Source organism: Schistocerca gregaria, chromosome 7, assembly GCF_023897955.1.
Source record: "Schistocerca gregaria isolate iqSchGreg1 chromosome 7, iqSchGreg1.2, whole genome shotgun sequence".
In the NCBI taxonomy this organism is placed as follows: domain Eukaryota; kingdom Metazoa; phylum Arthropoda; class Insecta; order Orthoptera; family Acrididae; genus Schistocerca; species Schistocerca gregaria.
The window spans coordinates 283,809,376-283,834,312 of NC_064926.1; the positions used below are offsets into that span (position 1 = coordinate 283,809,376).

At 41.3% G+C, this 24,937-nt stretch overlaps 1 protein-coding gene across 4 annotated transcripts in view; it reads right to left on the minus strand.

The window, feature by feature from the left end:
• LOC126282111 (zinc finger protein 679-like) overlaps positions 1 to 24,937 on the minus strand; it is a 165,426-nt gene that overhangs the window by 41,216 nt on the left and 99,273 nt on the right. For all 4 annotated transcript variants that reach the window (XM_049981575.1, XM_049981572.1, XM_049981573.1 and 1 more), the window contains one exon: positions 16,220 to 16,383. In XM_049981575.1, the coding sequence (XP_049837532.1) occupies positions 16,220 to 16,383 (164 nt within the window). The remainder of the gene's footprint in view (positions 1 to 16,219; positions 16,384 to 24,937) is intronic.

Here is a 24,937-nt window from a genome sequence, read left to right on the forward strand (position 1 = left end):
ACATTTTCTTGTAGCTATTTTCCTTTAATTTCCATGCACTTTCTAGTGATTTTACTTTTACATGACTTATATTGCTGTATTCCTGTCTTTGCCTGAACAATTTTCTAGTTCCTTCTTCTCCTATCAATTAAATTCCCTCTTCTGTTATCTACAATTTCTTTGGAGCTACCCTCCTTATGCCTATATTTGTCTGTTTTACTTGCCCTTTTTTAGGTAAGCCCATTACCCTTCAACTGAACTAGCTACTATTGTATTCATTATCACCATATTTATGGCCTGAGGCAAATTAAAACTCACATAATCACTCCTTATTACTTCAATACAGCACTTCCTTGTACACTGATTCTTCCTGAAGATTCTCTAAATTTCAGCATAGTCTTCAATATTACAAAATAGACTACAGTCTCTACCTGCAGCAGGGCACACCATAATTTCATTATGCAAATTTTTAATTTCTTTCCCACCATGAAGTAATACAGCTGGTATCTTTCTGCATCTCCTCTTGTCACTTTTGAACATTGCAGTACTAGCTACAAGCATAATTTATTAGAGACCTTCGGGAGATTTCTCCTTTCTCTTTTCTACAGTCAAGACAATATTATCATGCAATTTTCATTCATCCTGTCTCATAACTTGTGGGTAGTCATGTCATGTAAAAGGCGAAACAGTGTTTACATAGCAGCTGGTATACGACATGTGTCGTTTCACAGATGGCTGTCCCTTTGATAGTATGAGTTTTGCCAGTTACAAGGTTTGTATAGGTAGTGATAGGAGGTGTGTTGCATGAATGGTAGCACAGGTAGCAGATACAGGGCAGGGAGATGGGTGCAGAAGGAGCATACAGGCTGAAAATGATGTTGTGAGGATTGGAAGGGTGATGAAAAGCTATTCTAGTTGTGGTGGGCAATGTGCCAGACAGAATGGACTTCATTTCAGGAAGTAATAGCCTTGTTGAAGTAGCTCATTAATACATTCAAGACCGGGCTAATACTGAGTGACGTACTCATAAGTTACTTTTTGGATCAATCATCAGTACCAGGATTGGAAGTGATGCCCCAAGAAATCAGCTTTTAAACTAGACTGGTAGGGTAATTACATCCAGTGCAAACTGAGGTTAGAATGGTGGTGTGTTGCTGTAAAGAAACTGCATCTGAAGAATATATTTGTCTTGATTGCCATGGCTATATGGGAGGTAATGTTTGATATCGAAAGGTGGCAACTGTCAAAACGTAAAATACTGTTGTTTGTTAGTATGTTTACTGTTAGCAGAAGTGTGTTGCTAACCTTCAGTGAGAATGAAATCAATGTCAAGTAAAGTGGTATGGGATTTGGAACGAGGTCATGTGAAATTTATATGGGGACATGTGTTTCGAGATTCCTAGAATTTTAAAAGGTCAGTCTCACCATGACTTTATATGGCAAAGAGCACCAGTGCACCGAAACCAAACCAGGGGCTGAAGGCTTGTGTATCCCAAGAAAGCCCTCTACAAGTGATCCAAAAAAATCTGGCACAGGAAGGAGCCATCCTGGTTCCCTGGGCTGTGCCCCTGATCTAGTACAAAGTCTTCCTTCCCATGTCAAAGACACCAACTATTTCCTAGATCATCTGAAACCTGTGCGTGTCCCACTTTCACAGTACACCTTGCTCGTCACCATTGATGCCACCTCCCTCTATACCAAACATTGCCCATGTACATGGTCAGTCTGCTGCTGGACATTTCCTCAGTCAGCACCCACCTGATTCCATACCTATGATACCCTTTCCGCTCTCCTTAATCAACTTTATACTTACCAACAACTACTTTATCTTTGAGGGGCATACATACAAACAGATCAGGGGCACATGAAGAGGAATCGGGATGGCTCATTCGTATGCCAACCTTTTCATAGGTTGTTTATATGGAGCTTCACTGGGATCCATAAGCCTTCAGCCTCTGGTTTGGTTTACATACATTACTGATATCTTTCCATTGGACTCATGGTGAGGCAGCCCTTTCAAAATTCTTGGAATCTCTAAATAAATTTCCCAATTAAATTTAACATGGTCCTGTTCCAAATCCCATGTCACTTTCCTTGATGTTTATGTCATCCTCACTGAAGGTCACCTACACACTTCCGTTCATATTAAACCTACTAACGAACAACATAACTTACATTCTGACAGCTACCATCCTTTCCATGTCCAACATTCCCTTCCATACAGCCTTGGCATTCAAGGCAAATGTATTTGTTCAGATGCAGACTCTTTACAGCACTACACCACCATTCTCACCTCAGTTTCCACTGGATGTAATAACCCCAGCAGCCTAGTTCAAAAGCAGGTTTCCTGGGCCATCATGTCCAATCTTGGTACAGCTGGCCAATCCAAAAAGCAACTTAGGAGTATACCACTCATTACTCAGTATTAGCCTGGTCTTCAATGTACTAATCAGCTTCTTCAACAAGGCTATTACTTTCTAAAATCATGCTCTGATGAAGTCCATTCTGCCTGAAATATTGCCTGTCACATGTAGAATACCTTTTTATCACCCTCACAATCTGTGAAATACCCTTGTCTGAATCAATGTTCCTTCTGCACACATTCCTTCTGCACACATTTCCCTACCCTGGAGCTCCTACCCATGTGACTGTCCCTGCATGCACCCTCCTATCATCATTTATACCAACCCTGTAACCAACAAAACATGTACTAGCAAAGGGAGAACCATCTGTGAAATGACATATGTCATATACCAGTTGCTATGAAAATACTGTTTGGCCTTTTGCATTGGCATGACTACCACCAAGTTATCAGTTAAGATGTACTGGCTTACGCAACATACAATATGCATACACAGCATGCTCTACAATATGACAACTGTGACCTCGGTGCCTGTTTCACCACATGTGCCATTAGGATTCTTCCCCCAGACACATTTCTCAGACCTATACAGGTTGGAACTGGCACTACAACAGGTTGTTGCTTCTCAACACCCGCCTCGCCTTAATTTACGTTAATTTCTTTGGTCTCAACATTTCTTCACAGTAATTACTCCTTCCTTCACTCTCTTTCAGTTTCCTATATTTTCTATTTTCTGACCTGTCTATTTTTACCACCTCTCTCCAATCTCTAGCTTTCTGCTCTTATGAACTCATGCACAATGTTTTGGCATAGTGTCTTTGCATAGTACCCTATCTTCCACCTTTAAGCTCTCACATTTTCAAATCTTGTCCGGTGCAGTCTCCAACAATCAGTCTTTCCTCTTCAACCTTCCTGATAAATCTCCCCGGACCTGGGGTTCTGGAAAGCTTTTCCAAACTCTACCCCTTTTCATAGATCTCATCAACCCTTTTCCTTCATCCATCTTCCTTCCCCTCAATCCTTCTGCCACAAGAAGCCACTGGCTCTGAAAGCTTGCAAACTTTAATATCTTTCTGTGTGTGTTTTCCTGCAGCCACTTGTAAGTCAATTTTTTTATCTATCCAATTAGTTTATATTTTCAAAAATTGATTATTTTCTTTGATATATTATCATGCAATTCCATCTTCTATACCAGTCCTTACAATTAAATCATATTTAGGTTCAGAATTTCCAATCTCTCTCCCTATCTTGTCACCTTCTGGTTGTGAAATCGCATGTCAATTTTAACTGTAGTTGGCAATGATTTGGTTAAAATTCTGATGAAAATAATCCCATGGCTGAACTGTTTGTAGCCACCCATTCTTTGTCCTATCTTCTTATGAATAACAAATCCTATTTCCATTATGACCCTTACAGACACTGCTGATTTTAACCTACATTCATCTGACAAGACATTCCTATCTCCTTTCTATTTTATGTCACTGACTCCTACAACATTTACATTTCAGCCTTTTCATTGTCCTTTCAGATATTGTAGCTTCTCGACTCCATTCAGACATTTGCCACTCTACACAACAATTCACTGAATGTTACCCTTTCATCGATTTCCAATTTTTTTTATCATTGTCACCTTACCCTTTACAGTTCTCTCCCAGGGATCTGAAAAGAGGAGAGGGGGGGACTTGTCTGGGATTTTTTGCCAATGGAGAGATCCTCATGACACTTTTTTCAATTGTAGGTCACATTTCCTATGGATATACATTATGTGTGTAATCCAGTGGTTTCCAATACATCCTGCATCTTCCTGTGACTGATCTTTGCTGATTCTGGTGGCTGTCCCCGCCCCCTTCCCCCCCCCCCCCCCCCCCCACCCCCATCCCTCCAAGTACAAGAGGGTGCACAGAACCTGTCTACTATTCCACCCTCTTTTTAGTATGTCTTCAACCATGACAAGCTGATAGCTTTTGCTCAAAATCTAAGCACTAGCTTGGATGAAACCCAGGACCCTGGACCTTTGGAACAGAAGTAAAAATTCCTACCACTAGACATAACTGAAAGTCTATACAGCTCCACTTGTTTGCTTTAGATTTTCACAATTGTCATTACTGGACCTCAGCCACAAATATTGACATATATACAAAACTTCTGCAACTTACATATACTTCTTGCCAACATACTTTGAAATGTCACAATAGTCAGTTGTAACTGAAAATAAGTAATAACCTGTAAATCAAATAGTAGTTGTAAAACTGATTAACAATACAGAGGGGTCCAGAAAAAGGTAGACACTCTCTGGCAGTTAATATCTTTGGAACAAAATGACATATCATTGCAATTTTGTATGGTAACATAGTCCATTGTTTTCTCAATAGATCTTGGCATACGTTTTCCAGCAGATGACAATGCAGCAATGAATGAAGTAATATTGTCATTTGAGCAACGGAAGGCCATATTTAAGTGGTACTGGAAGTACAAAAACATGATGGAGGTACAATGCCAATGGAGTAATGTATACAGAACTCAGTCACCAACACGTACAACATTTTATCATATACATGATAAATTTAAAGCCGACAGTACTATTCAGGATGTGCATAATGAAAGATCTGGCCAACAAAAAATATCAACTAGTCCAGCTCCCAGCACTGCTGCATTCCAACATTTTACTGTGTCATGTCAAAAATCTGTGAAGGAGGGTGCCCATGAAAGCCAAAATTGCTGCATGCTATGAACAATGATGACCTGGATTGAAGGCTGGCTTACTATGAGTGGTTTGAAGACATGCTTCACAAGGATGACCAATTTGCAGGGATGATTATTTGACCTGACGAGGCGAAACTCATACTGAACGATACTGTAAATTGCCACAACTGTGTGTGTGCTGGGCTCCTGAAAGTGTTCATGTTCACATGGACAAATATGTTAATCTACCAAGTGGTACTGTTTGGTGTGGTCTGTCATTGTGCAGTTTGACTAGCTCATGGTTATGAGGCCATAACTGAAAATGTTCTTTGAAGTTGATAGTATCCTGGTAAGTAGCAACAGACATAAGCTTAACATCAAAGTCCTTAAACTATTTATTATTCATATCGTTTCCTGTATAACAAGGACTATGGAAGAATAATAACACACAACATCCTTGTCAAATTAAGATAGTAAAACCTGTCCCCTGCACCATCTTGTTACTGCTTATCTCGGCCCAACTGCTATTAAATCCTACAACAAAGACAATCTTGTAACCCTCACATCAGATCACAATATTTATTGAACTTTTAATTTCTGTACCAACAACTTAAATTGTCACTTAGCCCGTGAACCAAGAAAAAACAGTTCTTAGTGAAAGATGTATCTGGGCCACAACAGAAATTATTCAGAGATTGTTTGACGGTAGAAGAATAAAGTCCAAACACCACTTAGCCAGATTACACACATGTTGTAGTAAAGTTCCATATAGGCAAAAGGTGGTGGAGACCACGAGTTCAGGATCTATAGCACAAAACACCTTAACAGTCAGTGCTGCAGAGTCCACTTGTAGAGGAGAGCTGGATACAGCAACTGAGGCAGAGATGGGAAATGGCTGCCCTTACATTTGGCCTGCAATGGATGCTAGGCTGCAATATTGAACTCATTCTTGCCGCAAGTACCCTCACTGGACGTATACCACATTGCACTTACAGATATACCTGTATCATCTGTCTGCATGTCCTGTGCAGTTTCTAAAGGCAGAGCAACATGTGATACCAAGTATGTTTTTTATCAGCTAACGCATGTTCACCGCACAGCACTGTACATATGAATGAACCTACTTAAACTGCCTGAGCATATGAATGAATTGAGATGAACTGTTTGCCTTGACAACAACAAGTACCCAGGTGCAGTGCATGCTTTACAGAAAGATGCCTCCCTCCCTCGCTCGCTCTACTTCCTATTCTTGATTGATGTATTCATTTTTCATTTCTCTACCAAGGTAGATAACTTCAATACCTAAAGGTTAGTATCCTTCATTAATATATGCAGAGTACATCATTTATATAATGCATATAAAACAATAACAGTATGGAAAAGATGGATTGTTACCATGTTGAAGAGGTGTTGAGCTGTTGACAGGCACAATGAAACACACTGCTAAAATATTTGAGCTTTTCGACAAAGTCTCTTTTCCAAAGTAGAAACACACACACACACACACACACACACACACACACACACACACACACACACACACACAAGCCAAACACATGACTTGCACACACATAGCCCCTGTCTCCAGGCACTGGGACCTGACTACAGTTAGAACTCAATGCCTGTGTATGAGCTCCAGTTGTGTGAACGTGTTTGTTTCCTTCTTTTGAAAAAGGACTTCATGTTAAAGCTAAAATATTTTACACAAATTGTCATTGTGCCTATCTTTAACTATATTGTAATCATTAACATTAATATTAATGTTGATATTATTAATGTCAGTATTATATATTAATATTAATGTTGATATTATTGATGTTAGTATTGATCTTTATATTATCAATATGAATGTGAATGACACTTTTTCATCCAAAAAAACTGAAGTTACATCCTTCTTATGATAAAAATCCAGGATATCCAATGAGTTACTCAAAATGAGCATTTTTGTTTTTGTAGCACTAACAGAGGGTTGACACTAAAAATTAAAAATCTGAAATAGAAAAAAGAATCAGAATGTTGGAGAAAAATGTGTTTAAATAGGAACAAAAATTACCCACAAAAAATGCCACATTAATTATCCTTCTAGTGCAGAAGCAAGAAATGAGCTTTAAAAATGTGCTTATTGTACTGTGATTCCATTTAAACACTTTGTTTTCTTGCAAAACTTTGCATCTGATCATTTTGTTTTCATGAGCAGCTCTAGTGAAACAAGCCTTCATTAATATATGCAGAGTACATCATTTATATAATGCATATAAAACAATAACAGTATGGAAAAAATGCATATTATTGTCATCAACTTATTAAGAGCAGCAAAGTGTCATTTGATATCTGTGGCCCAAATGGCATACCAAGTTAAATTCACAGGGACATGCTTGGCATGTATAGGGTGGCTGTAGTAATGTCTCTAGATGGTGTACATTCTTCCAAGAGCACCCTGTGAACCTTAGTGACTCGCCATGCTCCAGTGGGAACAGCTACAACTCCGCAGAATGTTGGAGCCACTGAGGCAGCAATTTTGAACAGTTGGCAAGGACAACTTATCACAGCAATTCAACATTTCCTATGGTGCAATGTAAAAATTTTTATGACACATTGGAATTTCATTAAGTTAGTGCTCGCTATGTGCCTAAAAAACTTGCAGACAACCACAAGGGCTCTTCTTCATGAGAAAATCGCGTGTTTGGGTGGGAGCTGCTCCAGCATCCACACTAAACTCTGCATCTTACACCACCGGAGTTTTATCTGTTTTGTCCCATGAAGAAATTCCTGATCAGTCAACTCTCTGCGACAGATGTGGAAGTGAAATCACAGTCTGCAGATGGCAATACTCCAAACAGAAACTTCTATGAATAGGCCATACTGGTACCATCTACATCTACATCTAGATCCATACTCCACAAGCCACCTGACGGTGTGTGGTGGAGGGTACCCTGAGTACCTCTATCGGTTCTCCCTTCTATTCCAGTCTCTTATTGTTCGTGGAAAGAAGGATTGTCGGTATGATTATGTGTGGGCTCTAACCTCTCTGATTTTATCCTCATGGTCTCTTCGCGAGATATGCATAGGAGGGAGCAATATACTGCTTGACTCTTCGGTGAAGGTATGTTCTTGAAACTTTAACAAAAGCCTGCACCGAGCTACTGAGCGTCTTTCCTGCAGAGTCTTCCACTGGAGTTTATCTATCATCTCCGTAACGCTTTCGGGATAACTAAATGATCCTGTAACAAAGTGCGCTGCTCTCCGTTGGATCTTCTCTATCTCTTCTATCAACCCTATCTGGTACGGATCCCACACTGCTGGGCAGTATTCAAGCAGTGGGCGAACAAGCGTACTGTAACCTACTTCCTTTGTTTTCGGATTGCATTTCCTTAGGATTCTTCCAATGAATCTCAGTCTGGCATCTGCTTTACCGACGATCAACTTTATATGATCATTCCATTTTAAATCACTCCTACTGCCTACTCCCAGATAATTTATGGAATTAACTGCTTCCAGTTGCTGACCAGCTATTTTGTAGCTAAATCATAAGGGATCTATCTTTCTATGTATTCGCAGCACATTACACTTGTCTACATTGATATTCAATTGCCATTCCCTGCACCATGCGTCAATTCGCTGCAGATCCTCCTGCATTTCAGTACAATTTTCTATTGTTACAACCTCTCGATAAACCACAGCATCATCTGCAAAAAGCCTCAGTGAACTTCCAATGTCATTCACCAGGTCATTTATGTATATTGTGAATAGCAACGGTCCTATGACATTCCCCTGCGGCACACCTGAAATCAATCTTACTTCGGAAGACTTCTCTCCATTGAGAATGACATGCTGAATTCTGTTATCTAGGAACTCCTCAATCCAATCACACAATTGGTCTGATAGTCCATATGTTCTTACTTTGTTCATTACACAACTGTGGGGAACTGTATCGAACGCCTTGCGAAAGTCGAGAAACACGGAATCTATCTGTGAACCCATGTCTATGGCCCTCTGAGTCTCATGGACGGCCCTCTGAGTCTCATGGACGAATAGCGCGAGCTGGGTTTCACACGACCGTCTTTTTCGAAACCCATGCTGATTCCTACAGACTAGATTTCTAGTCTCCAGAAAAGTCATTATACTCGAACATAATACGTGTTCCAAAATTCTACAACTGATCGACGTTAGAGATATAGGTCTATAGTTCTGCACATCTGTTCGACATCCCTTCTTGAAAACGGGGATGACCTGTGCCCTTTTCCAATCCTTTGGATCACTACGCTCTTCAAGAGATCTACAGTACACCGCTGCCAGAAGGTGGGCAAGTTCCTTTGCGTACTATGTGTAAAATCGAACTGGTATCCCATCAGGTCCAGCGGCCTTTCCTCTTTTGAGCGATTTTAATTGTTTCTCTATCCCTCTGTCATCTATTTCGATATCTACCATTTTGTCATCTGTCCAACAATCTAGAGAAGGAATTACAGTGCAGTCTTCCTCTGTGAAACAGCTTTGGAAGAAGACATTTAGTATTTCGGCCTTTAGTCTGTCATCCTCTGTTTCAGTACCATTTTGCTCACAGAGTGTCTGGACATTTTGTTCTGATCCACCTGCCGCTTTGACATAAGACCAAAATTGCTTAGAATTTTCAGCCAAGTCAGTACATAGAACTTTACTTTCGAATTCATTGAACACCTCTCGCATAGCCCTCCTCACACTACATTTCGCTTCGCGTAATTTTTGTTAGTCTGCACAGCTTTGGCTATGTTTATGTTTGCTGTGAAGTTCCCTTTGCTTCCGTAGCAGTTTTCTAACTCGGTTGTTGTACCATGGTGGCTCTTTTCCATCTCTTACAATCTTGCTTGGCACATACTCATCTAACGCATATTGTACGATGGTTTTGAACTTTGTCCACTGATCCTCAACACTATCTGTCCTCGAGACAAAACTTTTGTGTTGTGCCGTCATGTACTCAGTAATCCACTTATTGTCACTTTTGCTAAACAGAAAATATAATATTTCTATTTACGGCTGAAATCATTGTTGCAGTAACCGCTTTATGATCACTGATTCCCTGTTCTGCATCAACTGTTTCAAATAGTTTGGGTCTGTTTTTCACCACAAGGTCTAATATACACTCCTGGAAATTGAAATAAGAATACCATGAATTCATTGTCCCAGGAAGGGGAAACTTTATTGACACATTCCTGGAGTCAGATACATCACATGATCACACTGACAGAACCACAGGCACATAGACACAGGCAACAGAGCATGCACAATGTCGGCACTAGTACAGTGTATATCCACCTTTCGCAGCAATGCAGGCTGCTATTCTCCCATGGAGACGATCGTAGAGATGCTGGATGCAGTCCTGTGGAACGGCTTGCCATGCCATTTCCACCTGGCGCCTCAGTTGGACCAGCGTTCGTGCTGGACGTGCAGACCGCATGAGACGACGCTTCATCCAGTCCCAAACATGCTCAATGGAGGACAGATCCGGAGGTCTTGCTGGCTAGGGTAGTTGACTTACACCTTCTAAAGCACGTTGGGTGGAACGGGATACATGTGGACGTGCATTGTCCTGTTGGAACAGCAAGTTCCCTTGCCGGTCTAGGAATGGTAGAACGATGGGTTCGATGACGGTTTGGATGTACCGTGCACTATTCAGTGTCCCCTCGACGATCACCAGAGGTGTACGGCCAGTGTAGGAGATCGCTACCCACACCGTGATGCTGGGTGTTGGCCCTGTGTGCCTCAGTCGTATGCAGTGCTGATTGTGGCGCTCACCTGCACGGCCCCAAACACGCATACGACCATCATTGGCACAAAGGCAGAAGCAACTCTCATCGCTGAAGACGACACGTTTCCATTCGTCCCTCCATTCACGCCTGTCGCGACACCACTGGAGGCGGGCTGCACGATGTTGGGGCGTGAGCGGAAGATGGCTTAACGGTGTGCAGGACCGTAGCCCAGCTTCATGGAAACGGTTGCGAATGGTCCTCGCCGATACCCCAGGAGCAACAGTGTCCCTAATTTGCTGGGAAGTGGCGGTGCGGTCCCCTACGGCACTGCGTAGGATCCTACAGTCTTGGCGTGCATCCGTGTGTTGCTGTGGTCCGGTCCCAGGTCGACGGGCACGTGCACCTTAGGCCGACCACTGGCGACAACATCGATGTACTGTGGAGACCTCACGCCCCACGTGTTGAGCAAATTGGACGGTACGTCCACCCGGCCTCCCGCATGCCCACTATACGCCCTCGCTCAAAGTCCGTCAACTGCACATACGGTTCACGTCCACGCTGTCGCGTCATGCTTCCAGTGTTAAAGACTGCGATGGAGCTCCGTATGCCACGGCAAACTGGCTGACACTGACGGCGGTGATGCACAAATGCTGCGCAGCTAGCGCCATTCGAAGGCCAACACCGCGGTTCCTGGTGTGTCCGCTGTGCCGTGCGTGTGATCATTGCTTGTACAGCCCTCTCGCAGTGTCCGGAGCAAGTATGGTGGGTCTGACACACCGGTGTCAATGTGTTCTTTTTTCCATTTCCAGGAGTGTATTATCGCCACGAGTCTGTTCTCTGTTTGACTGCTCAAGGTAGTTTTCAGATAAAGCACTTTAAAAAATTTCACTGGATTCTTTGTCCCTGCCACCCGTTATGAACGTTTGAGTCTCCCAGTCTATACCCGGCAAATTAAAATCTCCACCCAGAACTATAACATGGTGGGGAAATCTACTCTAAATATTTTCCAAATTGTTCTTCAGGTGCTCAGCCACAACAGCTGCTGAGCCCGGGGACCTGTAGAGACATCCAATTACCATGTCTGAGCCTGCTTTAACCGTGACCTTCACCCAAATCATTACACATTTCGGATCTCCGTCAATTTCCTTCGATGCTATTGCACTTCTTATCGCTATAAACTTGCCTCACCCTTCACTGTCCAGCCTGTCTCTGAGGTATACATTCCAATCTGAGTTTAGGATTTCATTACTGTTTGCGTCTGGTTTCAGCCAACTTTCTGTTCCTAGTACTATGTGGGCATTGTGACCGTTTATTAATGAGAGCAGTTCTGGGACCTTTCTATAGACGCTCCTGCAGTTTACTATTAGCACATTAATATTGTTATTCCCTGTTGCATTTTGCCTACTTTTACCTTATCGCGTCTCAGGAAGCGTCTTGTCGGGCCTAGGGAGGGAATTCTCTAACCTAAAAAACGCCCATGTGCACTCCACATGTACTCTGCTACCCTTGTAACCGCTTCCGGTGTGTAGTGCACGCCTGACCTATTCAGGGGGACCCTACATTTCTCCACCCGATAGCGGAGGTCGAGAAATTTACACCCCAGCTCTCCGCAGAATCGTCTGAGCCTCTGGTTTAAGCCTTCCACTCGGCTCCAAACCAGAGGACAGCGATCGGTTCTGGGAACGATACTACAAATAGTTAGCTCTGATTCCACCCCACGAGCGAGGCTTTCCGCCTTCATCAATTCCGCCAACCACCTGTACGAACTGAGGATGACCTCTGAACCCAGATGGCAGGAGTCATTGGTGCCGACATGAGCAACAATTTGCAGTCGGGTGCACCCAGTGCTCTCTATCGCCGCCGGTAGGGCCTCCTCCACATCTCGGATGAAACCCCCCGGCAAGCAGACAGAGTGAACATTGGCCTTCTTCCCCGATCTTTCCGCTATTTCCCTAAGGGGCTCCATCACCCGCCTAATGTTGGAGCTCCCAATAACTAATAAACCCCTCCCCCCGTGTGCCTGCTCGGACCTTGCTGTAGGAGCGGCCACATGTCCACTCACAGGCAGAGCGGGCGATGCCACACGCCAGCCTCCACATTTACCCTCCGACGGCTGACTGCGGCCATCAACACGCTCAGCTGTTTGCGAAGAGTGGCCAGCTCCTCCTGTGTCCGTACACAGCAGTCAAACATCCATGATGGAAGAAATGTGTTGAGAACGTGGTGACTATGTAGAGAAGTAGATAAAGAATGTATGTTTATTTATGAATTTTTTTGTTACCTATTAAACTTTTTAGTAATAAAATTATTGTACATTATTCTCAGATCTTCCCCCATATAATTTTGAACAAAAATTCTACATCACCCGAAACATTGCAATCCCACCTGTTTGCAGAATGTATAAAACTATGTTAAATACAGCCCTTGAAGCTACTATCCTCACAGATCCAGCAGCAGGAGATGTCTGTCATAGACTGTATACCAATGATCACAACCAATTACCCATTTATTTTAAATGACTTCAATTCTCAATACAAGCTGTGTTGACTATAACAATAAACAAAACTCAAGGAGAAGAGAAGAGAAGAGGGAAGGTGATTCACATACTGTATCCCAATCCTGCTCTTCAAAGCACTGTTGTCAAATGCAGCAAGCTCGAGAGCTGTGATAAATACTTCTCCTTCACTGACAAGCCGTGAGGTTTAGGAAGACTCTACAACACTCAGGTTACATAATTCTAAATAAAAACCAGTAATGTCACCACAGGTCCCATTATCAACAGTTATAGGGAAATGCTGATCATATTACCGGGGTCTTGTGCGTAATTTACAATGGCAACAACAAATACTGATTTTATTATTCTTCCCATAATATTATAATAAAAGTTACATAGAGGGAACCTCGGCAGATTTTGTAATAACAGCAATACTAGGATAATCCTACCTGGAGCTTCCACTATTAGGCTTCGTAATAACTGTTTTTTACTTCCACTGTAACAGCAATGCACTCCTACAAAACATAATTGTTTGGTAGAGGTTATTCAGACATTCTGTTGCTTGAATACCACTATCTGTTATCCAAGTGACAGTTCATCCACTTCAATTCAGTTTATCTAAATATGTAAACAGATATTTAACAGTGAAACCACCCAATTAGAAACTGAGACTGCCATGTTTACTCATAAATTAAAAGATTGTGTAATGCAGATAGTGAATAACTCTTCTGGTTCAAATAAGTGTTAGTCAACCATCCAACACTTTTCATACAATCCAGCCAAAGGCATTAAAATGCATTTAGAGTTGCCACACAAGTCAAGAAGTGAGACTATTATTAGTATCACAGTATTACAATCAGTGATTCAGACATTGCATAATTCTTCCAGTTCCAATTCTTCATCATTGTTTGTACTAATACAAAACTATATCAGTTTGTAGTGACCTATTTCTGACAATCGATCCCTACAAGTGTACAGTGCTTCATAAACATTCCGTGAAGTGTTAATTTATGTGCAGTGATATAGTTATTCTTTGACTTAGCTTTTGTTAATTATTCCGTGCTGTTCATGTCAACACAATTCATTCATGTGTGTAGTGTTCAGTTATTGCTAAATGTATGTGGGAATAAAGGAATTGTTTTCTCCAACACCCACAAGTTCAATGCACAAGTCGCCGAAGTGGTGTCAAATTGAAAGACTTGCACCAGGCGAGCGGTCTACCCGAGGGGAGGCGCTAGTCACTCAACTTTTTTTAAAAAAAAACTGTATCAGTGAATTTTGCTGTAGTTATGACACATCATTGTCTAACACCATCAAATATCCATTAAAAACAACATTTCACTAATCAAACATATCAACTTAACATTCAAATCAGTCTTTAATTGGTAGCATTAACGAGCTTATTTCTGTAGTCTCTGTTCTGTAGCCTAGATGTTGAAAGTCTAAATGAGTGAGGATGGTGTTTGCTCATGAAAGTACATAGCACTACAATTTGAATGGCACTAACACACTCATTTATTCTTGCAAAATTCAGTTGTTAGTGATGATGACCAGTTTCTCTATTATGAAATGGCAAAGTTCATTATCATATTTTGGGCACAAAGCGCAGTTAATATTTAGGTGAAAAAAGCCATACACCACTAGCCTGTAGTAATTTGTCAAAGAAAAATATGCTGTGGTATTTCAGTTAAGACAGTCCATAATGAGAATCACCATGTCCAACAATAGCTCACTCCAATGACAATGATATCACACATGTTCTTGTTAATTACAACAGAGTTTAGTAAAAATGTTCATTTGTGTGGTATACAGAATCCACTTTAAAGTTATTAAACATTATGTAGTGTTATTGAGTTTTGCAGATATTGGTGTATGTATTTCTGTATACAGAATGTGTCAGTCAACAACGTGAGCGCACTCAGCACAGGTCTTACGTTTGAGCTTTCAAACTGCAAACTGCCAACTTTGGGTGATGGACACGTGAGTATGTATAATCAGTTATTTTGCAAACTACATTACACTTTGAAAATCAAACTACATTATGCCTTGAAAATCACCAATGCTGGAGTTTACTGTTTTGGTTAAACTATCACAACTAATGTACTATTGGATTATAGAAAATGTTGCTAGATAGAAATTTAGAAGAATTCTTCATCCATAATGTACATCCCCTTATTTACATCTAGGGGCATCATATTGTAAATTAAGGTAATTGACATGAAATTATTAATTTGTGAGTTAATTAATGAGTGCTATATGTCATTTTGTACACAGACATTAAAGTAATAGAAGTAGGTACTCAAAGTTTTGAATCTAGCAATAGTTATGGCAAAATCCGCGATGAAAAATGGTAATAGTGTGGAGGTATGTTAATCAACTTTAAACGATTCAAAGTACTTTACAGGAAAATGAGATTGCTTGACTTTCTGTTGGTGTGAGTCATCTTTCTCAAATGTAGTACTGACAGCTCATAGTTTTGCATGTTGTGAACTGTTGTACTGACATCAGATAATTATATTTTCAAATTATAGTTGCCCTCATGTAAACTAATAACATCAATGTAAACAGAACAATCAAAATGATAACTTGAAAAATATTTTCAAGTGAAACTAAGTCTAAATAAAGCCTTGAGATTTTCATGAAAGTGTTATAAGCCAATAGATTCATGTACTGGGGGAAAAAATAACCTTGGTTATTTATGGGAGAAGGAAAAATGTAACATGGGAAAAATTCTCCTGGCTGTGTCACAATTTAAAGCCAACTTCTTCATATTTTAAATTTTTTATGCACTTCATATAATAAACATAAAATCTTTATGAAAAAAAGACCAAAGGTAATATGATAATTTTTGCTTCTTCAAATGTATACAGTTCTTTTTGATTCCCTCTAAATAGATAGTAAACTAACAGTGAAATAAAAATACACCATCCTGTAACTATTTTCAAAATTATACTGTCTAATTAACTGTGTGTTACTCACCTGAAAGGACGATCACCAGTGTGAGAACGCATGTGCTCCAGAAATGCATTTCGTTGTTTAACATGAGCATCACAGACGGGGCACACATGACTATTGTAGTTGCCAAGATGAACTGTGCGAATATGAACTTGCAGGTAGGCAGCTCGACATGTTGTGAAGCCACACTGTTGAATTAAAAAGGTTGTAAATTTTGGTCTTGTCTGGAGAAGTCAATTGCCTAACAAAATATGAAATCATTAATGGATTTTTATTTTGTTACTATTATTACAAAAACTTCTTTTTTAAAATTAATTTTTATCAATATGTTATGTCAATCATTTTATTTTTACCTTTGAAGCTGATTGCAAAGGCACATGTGACATTATAATAAATAAAACTTCTGTGTTCCCTTCAGCACCATTTCTATCTGCGTACATTAACATCACACCACAAATTCTGGGAGGAAAACAAAAAATGGAATGAGGCAAAATAACCATTCTCTATACAGGAGGAGGAAGGGGGGGGGGGGATGAATGGTGGTATTATACAGCTAGCAGTGTCTTTAGTCAGTCTAGTTCACCCATCATCACTGTCCGACAGACTGTAATCATAAAACAAGTGAAACATGACTGTGAAACCATTCATGTGATCTACAAGCTAAGCTTCAACCACTGTGATTCATTCTATGTAGGCATGACAAACAACAAGCTTTCTGTTGGCATGAATCACCACTGACAAACTGTGGACAAGAAACAGCTGGACTACCTCATTGCCGAGTACACAGCCCAACACAACATCCTCCATTTCAAGACTGCTTTATAGCCTTTGCCATCTGGATCCTTCCCACCAACACCAGCTTTTCTGAACAACACAAGTGGGAACTCTCTCTGCAATACATCCTACGTTCTTGTTACCCTCCTGGCCTCAACCTTCATTCATCATTGTTCTTACCATTCATGATTCCCAGTCCAGTGTTACAAAGCCCTCTATCCCACCAGTGCACCCACAGTCTTCTTACTTCTCTCTTTTCTGCTACCGCCCCCCCTCCCCCCCCCCCCCCTCCGTCTCCATCTAACCTCTGGATGCACCTAGCTGCTCTACCCTCTCTCCATCTCATCCCTATACGTTTCCACAAGCAGCGCCTTACTGCCCCCCATCCCTACCCTGCTATCCCTCTCCCTCCCCGTTGCAGTCTCCTCCTTACCCCCACCATCCAGTTGCTTCTCCCATCACTCACTTGTGCTTGCAGTCAGAGACTGTGGTCATGTGTGTGCGAGTTGTGTTTGCTTGATTGCATGTGTTGTCTATTTCCGAAAAAGACTTAGTTGGCAGAAAGCTCACTTTCTGACAGTCTTTTTGTTGTGCCTATCTACGTTACAGCATCTCTGCTATAAGGTGAGTAGCAGCTGTCCTTTTCATAATATTGTTAAGTCCATTCTTCAGTTTCCATTGTCTGATGTTGCCTGATGGCTTGTCTTCCATCCTGCAACCCAGTGCTGTTTTCCTTTGTTACTATTTTTTTAATTCATTACTGTACTCAGCGTTCGCCCTACTTCCTCTTGTTTCCTGTGTCTCTCTTGTTGCCTTACAAACCCCACAGCATGATCTGTTTATGGGCCACATTCTACCAACCATTTTGGCTATGCCCTATAAAAGGCCACAAGACTGTGCTGATTGTTGGTACACCATCTCATGTCCCACATTCCTCCCATCAATATCAATAATCCTAAATCTTCAAATTGATCACACTTCCTGTGTCACTCTCGCGTATTTTCATGTGTTATTTCCCATACCTTTCTGTGCCACACGAGCTTCTATCTCAACCCTCTCACCCCACAACCACTCCTTCTCTCTACTCCAGTCCGCACCTACTAACTTCACCTAATGTAGTCACATGTGCCGTTCTCCTTCTTCACACTTATCGACCCACAGACCTGCAACCCATATTACAATGTTTTTGTTTATTTTTTTCTCTGACCCCATTGTGTCTTCAGCCCAGTTTCAGTTGGCTGATTTTCACCTTTTGCTAATGGCCTACTTCCTGATTTCATCTTGATACCACTTACTCCATCGATTTCAACCTTTTCGTGATTTTTCCCATTTATTTAGGTGTAATCCTGTGAATTTTTTTGGACATATTTTTAGGTTATTTATGTATTTTTATGCATTTTATCCATCACCATGTACCCTTACTCTTGCCATCTGCATCAATACAGAAATGCTTACTTACCCCTAACCAGAACCCAGCCACACATACTGTTCCTGTATTGTTGCTTGGCTCATGGAATCCTCCCCAAATGGCCTTACCATCAAATTACCTATTTTGGCTACCATTTCTTCCTTCCACACTGACCTCCACCTGTTCAGATTCCACCAATCCTTAACCCTTACTAACATAATACTGAGAAATCATATAAAACAGCCCAAAATCTCCATACAATACCTCCTCTCCATCTGCAAAATTCTCCATCTATGCAATCTCAAATTCCTGGATCGTACACTGAAACTCCTGCTCTCCAAGAACGAGAGCAACATGCACAACAACACCTCAAAAAACTCTCCACCCTATCCACTTCCTACTCCTGCATTGGACTACCACTATCTCCCACCTCTATAACAACCTCCAAATTTCCCCCATATCCTCTCATAGCTGACAAACCCTGTCTCGCAGACCTAATACATTTACCCAACCCCCAGAAACTCCCTCCCACCACCATACAGAACCCAGAACGTACACAGACCAAAAACACGGCCATAAACCTTTCCTCCAAAAACCCTAGTGTCGCAGAAGTATTAGTCCTTTCCAAAGGACACACCTTTTTCACTGTCCCAAATTCAATCACTCAGAACTTGTTACCAACCTCCTCTCCTTCTCCTGGTTCCTACAGTGGAAACACTTTTTTCACTTTTTCACCACCAACCCTACCAATCTGACTCAATCAAAGACCAATGTTGAGCCCTGCCTAACTCAGTTCACTCCTGCATCAAATCGTGATTCACCCTCACTGCCTCAGAATCACTCCTGTTAATTTTCGAGAATTTCTTGCCATCGAACCTTGCATCACCATCGTTCCCCAAATACCTCAACATGTGAACTAACATTACATCTGCAGAAAGAACTGCAATCCACCATCTAAAAATTGATCCCGACCTTATAATCCTACCTGCTGAGAAAGGCTCACCACTGTTGTTTTGAACCACAAGAATTACCTGGCAAAGGGATTCCACCAGCTGTCAGATCCATCAATCTACAAACCTTGCCACAGTGACCACATCAGAGAAATCCATCAGGATCTCCAGTGTCTCTACAAATTCTTGCACCAAGCCCACAACCTCTTCCCAGAGTCCATCTCTCTCCTCACCCCTCCAGTCCCCGCACTCCTACCTTATACATCCTTTCTAAAGTCCATATAGACAACCTCCCAGGACATCCCACTGTGGCCAATTTCTGTGTCCCCATTGAGAGAATTTCTGCTCTTGTACTCCAACACCTTCAGCCCATTACCCACAACCTACCCTCCTATATAAAAAATACCAACCATTACCTCCACCGACTTTCCACTGTTCCTGTTCTTACACCACATGGTACCCTGCTAATCACTATTGATGCTACCTCCCTTTACACTAACATCTCCAAAGCCCTTGGCCTTACCGCTAAAGAACACTACTTTTGCCAGTGCCCAAAAGATACCAAAACTACAATGCCTTCCTAATCAACAAGATCAGCTACACCCTTACTCACAATTACTTCTCCTTTGCAGGCACTACCTACAAACAAATTGTGGGTATAGCTATAAGCACCTGCATGGCACCATCCTAAGCCAACCTATTCATGGGCCATCTAGAGGAATCCTTCCTAAACAAGCAGAATCCCAAACCCGTCACCTAGTTCAGATTTACTGATGACATCTTCCTGATTTGGATCAAGGATGAGGGCACGCTATCCACATTCCTAAAGAACCTCAACACTTTCTCCCCCATTCACTTTATCTAATCCTATTCAATCCAACAAGCCACCTTCCTTGATGTTGACCTCCACCTCAAAGATAGCTACATCAATACCTCCATCCATTTCGCAACATATCAGCCATCAGCAATACCTTGATTTTGACAGCTGCCACCCATTCCATACCAAGAAGTCCCTTCCATACAGCCTAGTCACACGTGGCTGTCACATCTCTCATGACGAGTGGTCTTTCTTGAAATATGAGGATCTCACTGAGGTCTTCACAGACTGTAATTATCCTCCCAACCCTGTACAAAAAGAGATGTTCTCTGCCCTATCTCTCCAGTCACTCACCACCTCTCAAAGTCCCACCACCCAGCCAAAGAGAAGTATTCCCCTCGTGACTCAGTACCACCCGGGACTGGAGCAACTGAATCACATTCGGCGTCAGTATCACAACTATTTCTCGTCAAGCCCTGAAATAAGGAATATCCTACTCACTGTCCCCCCCCCCCCCCTCACTGTTGTATTCCATCATCCACTAAACCTACATAATATCCTCATCCATACCTACTGAACCACTGCTCCCAACCCCTTGCCTCACTACTTATATCCCTGTAATAGATCTAAATGCAAGACCTGTCCCATACATCCTTCCACAGCCACCTACTCCAGTCTAGTCACAAGCATCACCTATCCCTCAAAGGCAGGGCTATCTGTGAAACCAGTCATGCAATCTACAAGCTAATTTGCATCCACTGTGCTGCATTCTATGTGGGCATGACAAACAACAAGCTTTCTGTTGGCGTGAATCGCCACTGACAAACAAGGAACAGCTGGACTATCTCACTTCTGAGTACACAGCCCAACACAACATTCTTCATTTCAATGACTGCTTCATGGCCTGTGCCATCTGGACCCATCCCAACACCAGCTTTTCTGAACAACACAGGTGGGAACTCTCTCTGCAATACATCCTACATTCCCATTACCCCCCTGGCCTCAACCTTCGTTCATCATTGTGCTTACCCTTCTCCATTCCCAGTCCAGTGTTACACAGCCCTCTATCCCACCAGTGTACCCACAGTCTTCTTACTTCTATCCTCTTCTGCTACCTCCCCCCCCCCCCCCCCCCCACTCTCCATCTAACCTCTGGACACACCTAGCTGCTCTATCCTCTCTCCACTTTGTCCCTGTACATTTCCACAAGCAGCACTTTACTGTCTCCCACCCCTACCCTGCTACCCCTCACCATCCCCGATTCAAGCTCCTCCTTACCCCCACCACCCAGTTGCTTCTCCCACCATCTGCTGGTGCCTGCAGTCTGGCTTAAATAGCTGGAGATTGTGGTCATGTGTGTGAGAGTTGTGCTTGCATGAGTGTGTGTGTTGTCTGTTTTCGACAAAGACCTATTTGGCCAAAAACTCACATTCTGACAGTCTTTTCATTGTACCTATCTGCAACCCAGCAGCTCCATTGTATGATGAGTAGCAACTGTTCTTTTCATAACATTGTTACTGTAAAAATGCAATTTAGTGTTTAGAAACTTTGGAACTCTTTAAGGGTGTCTATTTAAAACACCAGCTAAAATAATTCTTTTACTGCCTACACAACAATCAATTATTTTTCAATTTTTTTTTTTTTTTTTTTAAATCAATAACTTTACTACTGGAGGATCTGTACAGATTTATTACAATCAAGGGCACTTTAATTACAACTAGCTTTATTGTTGATACTTCAAATGATATTTCTACACAAAGTTATGTGGTGAAGTTCAGTTTGAGAACTGTAGATTGTCTTTGTGCAACGTAAGGCAACCCTACACCCTCCCCCACTTCTACTTTCAGCTCAAATTAAATGTAAAATGAAAAAAAGAGTTTGAAAAGATGGCTTATATGCTTTTCATAATGAACATTTTTTGGAAAACACATTATGTTTCCATTAACACCGAATATTTCTGACGACATTCCAACAAGGTCACTCTCTACCCTGACACTCTGATATTATGGGCGTTGGTGCTCAAGACCAATTGTTCTGAACGATTTTATTTGAATCTGTGTGCTCTATTTACATTCAGTGATATGTCTTCATCCCTGGTGATCCTATGAGAATATTGGTCACCTTCAGTAGAGCCCATTATACCTAAGCAAATTTAATACAACTGAAGTTGCTGTCTAACTGTTGTTTCACATCAACAGTCATCATCTTTGCTGTCATATAAGACACCTTGAAGTTCTGGAAAAAAAAATTTTTTTGGTAGCCTTGCCATGTGTACAAATCGATGATACACACAGATCAATGCATGTAATACTGCCTACATTAAGTGAGAGCATCTGTGGCGAGAAGACTGCTGATAATGCAGGCTGATACGTGAGCTTCTGTAGTGGGCAAATGTAAGGGTTACCAGCTGTGGACTAACTCTCAGTTGCTATTATGTGATTTTGTCTCCACTAGTGCTGCTGCTTGCCTGAACTAATTTAGACTAGTGTTGCATAGTGCTCTGACTTCTCAATTTGTGGTTCTCACCACTGTCAGTCTCAATAGAACTTTGCTTAGTAGCATACATACAATATGCCTGTCTAGTGAATTAGTAGTGTTTGGACTTATATCTATTCCAGTCGTGAACTATTGCATATTATTTTCTATATGGAATTGTGGCTATTACTGATTTATATCAATAGCTGTTGTTGTTTGGTTCTGTGGACTAACAGGCAACTTTTAACCTGTTGTTATAGAAGTTTGTGTTCAATAAATGTTGTTGTCCTAAAGAGAGGATTATAACAAATTTATAGAATACTTGTACTCTGATTAAGACAAGGGCCCCTTTCCTGTGATGGAACATTTCACTGTCATTTTAAAGAAAGGTTGCTTAATCATGTCAAAAGCTTACAGTAAAAGAAGACTGACAGAGCTGACAAGCTCTTACTTGTGGCACCCTTGGTTTGCCAGGTCTGAGAAAGTTCTCTGAGAAGCTGATCATATGGCTCTACCCAAAAATCAGGTTTATTTAATAGACTTTTACATATAGTGGTGTATAGGTATGCATCCCCTACCCTTCCCCCTTGTTCAAATACAAAGTCAATAAGGAATGTAATAGATGATAATAGTACTCCTCATTATATACTGTGCAGCTGGTTGCAGAGTATACAAATAAATTTAAAGAACTCATGATTCAGCTGTAAGCTCTGCAGATTACTGTTTTGCTAATATTATTAGATTTTTTGTAGTTATGAGTGAATACTAATCCTGATGTTAAGTACTCACTCCTGGTCAACTGGACAGGCAGACAACAAAAATTTCTTAATCTCGGAACTACTCTTGATGAAGCATTCACATGATTTTGTACCACACTGCTTTTGACACTGTGTTCATTTATGACATATTTCTGTAAGTCTGACGTACCACCTCTCGAAATCTTTTTGAAATGGTGTCACTATGTACACAATGAATTTCACCAAGATAGATCATTACATAACCTCAATAGCAGATAAAGCAAGTGGACACATCAGTTCATGAGTAGCATACTGGGAAAATGTAATCACTTTATGGAGGAGACAGCTTACAAAACACCCATGGGATCCATCCTAGAAAGTGTGGGACTGACGTCAAATAGGACTTGCCTAGGATATTTAACGTAGATAAAAAGGGCTATTTCACTTTTGTTTGAATCGTGAATGCATCACGGAGATACTGAGAGGCCTGAACTGATAGCCACTTGGAGATAGATGCCAACAATCTCACAAAAGCTAGTTTCAGAGTGAAGCTTTGAGTTGAATCATGAGGTACTTGGATGTCCACATGGTAACAGCATTGCCCTTGAAAGCAGGAGTCTTATGGCATACACATTCAGTCTGCTTGCTTCAGAGGGAGAGGTGTGGGGTGATCATTAACAGCAAGCACACAAATGTGCAGGGTGCAGATAGAGAAAAATACATTCTCAACAGCAGGCTGTTCCGTGCCCTGCCAAGCACCTGTGGACAGAAGAGGCAAAATTGCTGGTGCACACACAGAACAAAATGTGAATGAGTGTAATAGGGCTGCCTAGTCCATAGAGTAATGGCAATTACTTGCAAATCGGAGAACACACATAACATTAGTCACTTACCAGAAAAAAGGTAAATCACAAGAGCCATGGAACATACGTGCTTTGCATTTTGAATATTAATAAAAAAAAAATGTTAAATTACAAGAAAAAAGGAAATGAAGACGCAAACTGGCAGTGAAACATGACTGTGCATCATCCAGCTAACTGGCAGCAGGTCTTTTTCATTCCTCGATCAACTTTTTGTTTCACTCATACTTTGATAACATGAGCTGGAAAGGTACTTCTGTCCATGCATAGAAAGATATTTCACCTAAAACCAAAAATTCTTTTGAGACAGAATTTTCCTATTACATATTTTCATTGGAAAAAGCACTGATCCCATTTAATAGAAACGTTACTCTGTATTTCTCCTTAACAATTTTAGAGTGAATAATATAAACAGTGGGTGTCTCCGAGTGTCATCAGCTATATTTTCTCTGGCGTTTCAGCAGATACACTATCTGATCAAAAGTATACAGACACCTGGCTGAAAATGACTTACAAGTTCGAGGTGCCCTCCATCAGTAATGTTTGAATTCAATTTGGTGTTGCCCTACCCTTAGCCTTGAAGACAGCTTCCACTCTGGCAGGCATACGTTCAATCAGGTGCTGGAATATTTTGTGGGGAATGGCACCCCATTCTTCATGGAGTGTTGCATTGAGAAGAGGTATCGATGTTGGTTGGTGAGGCCTGGAGTGGCATCGCCAC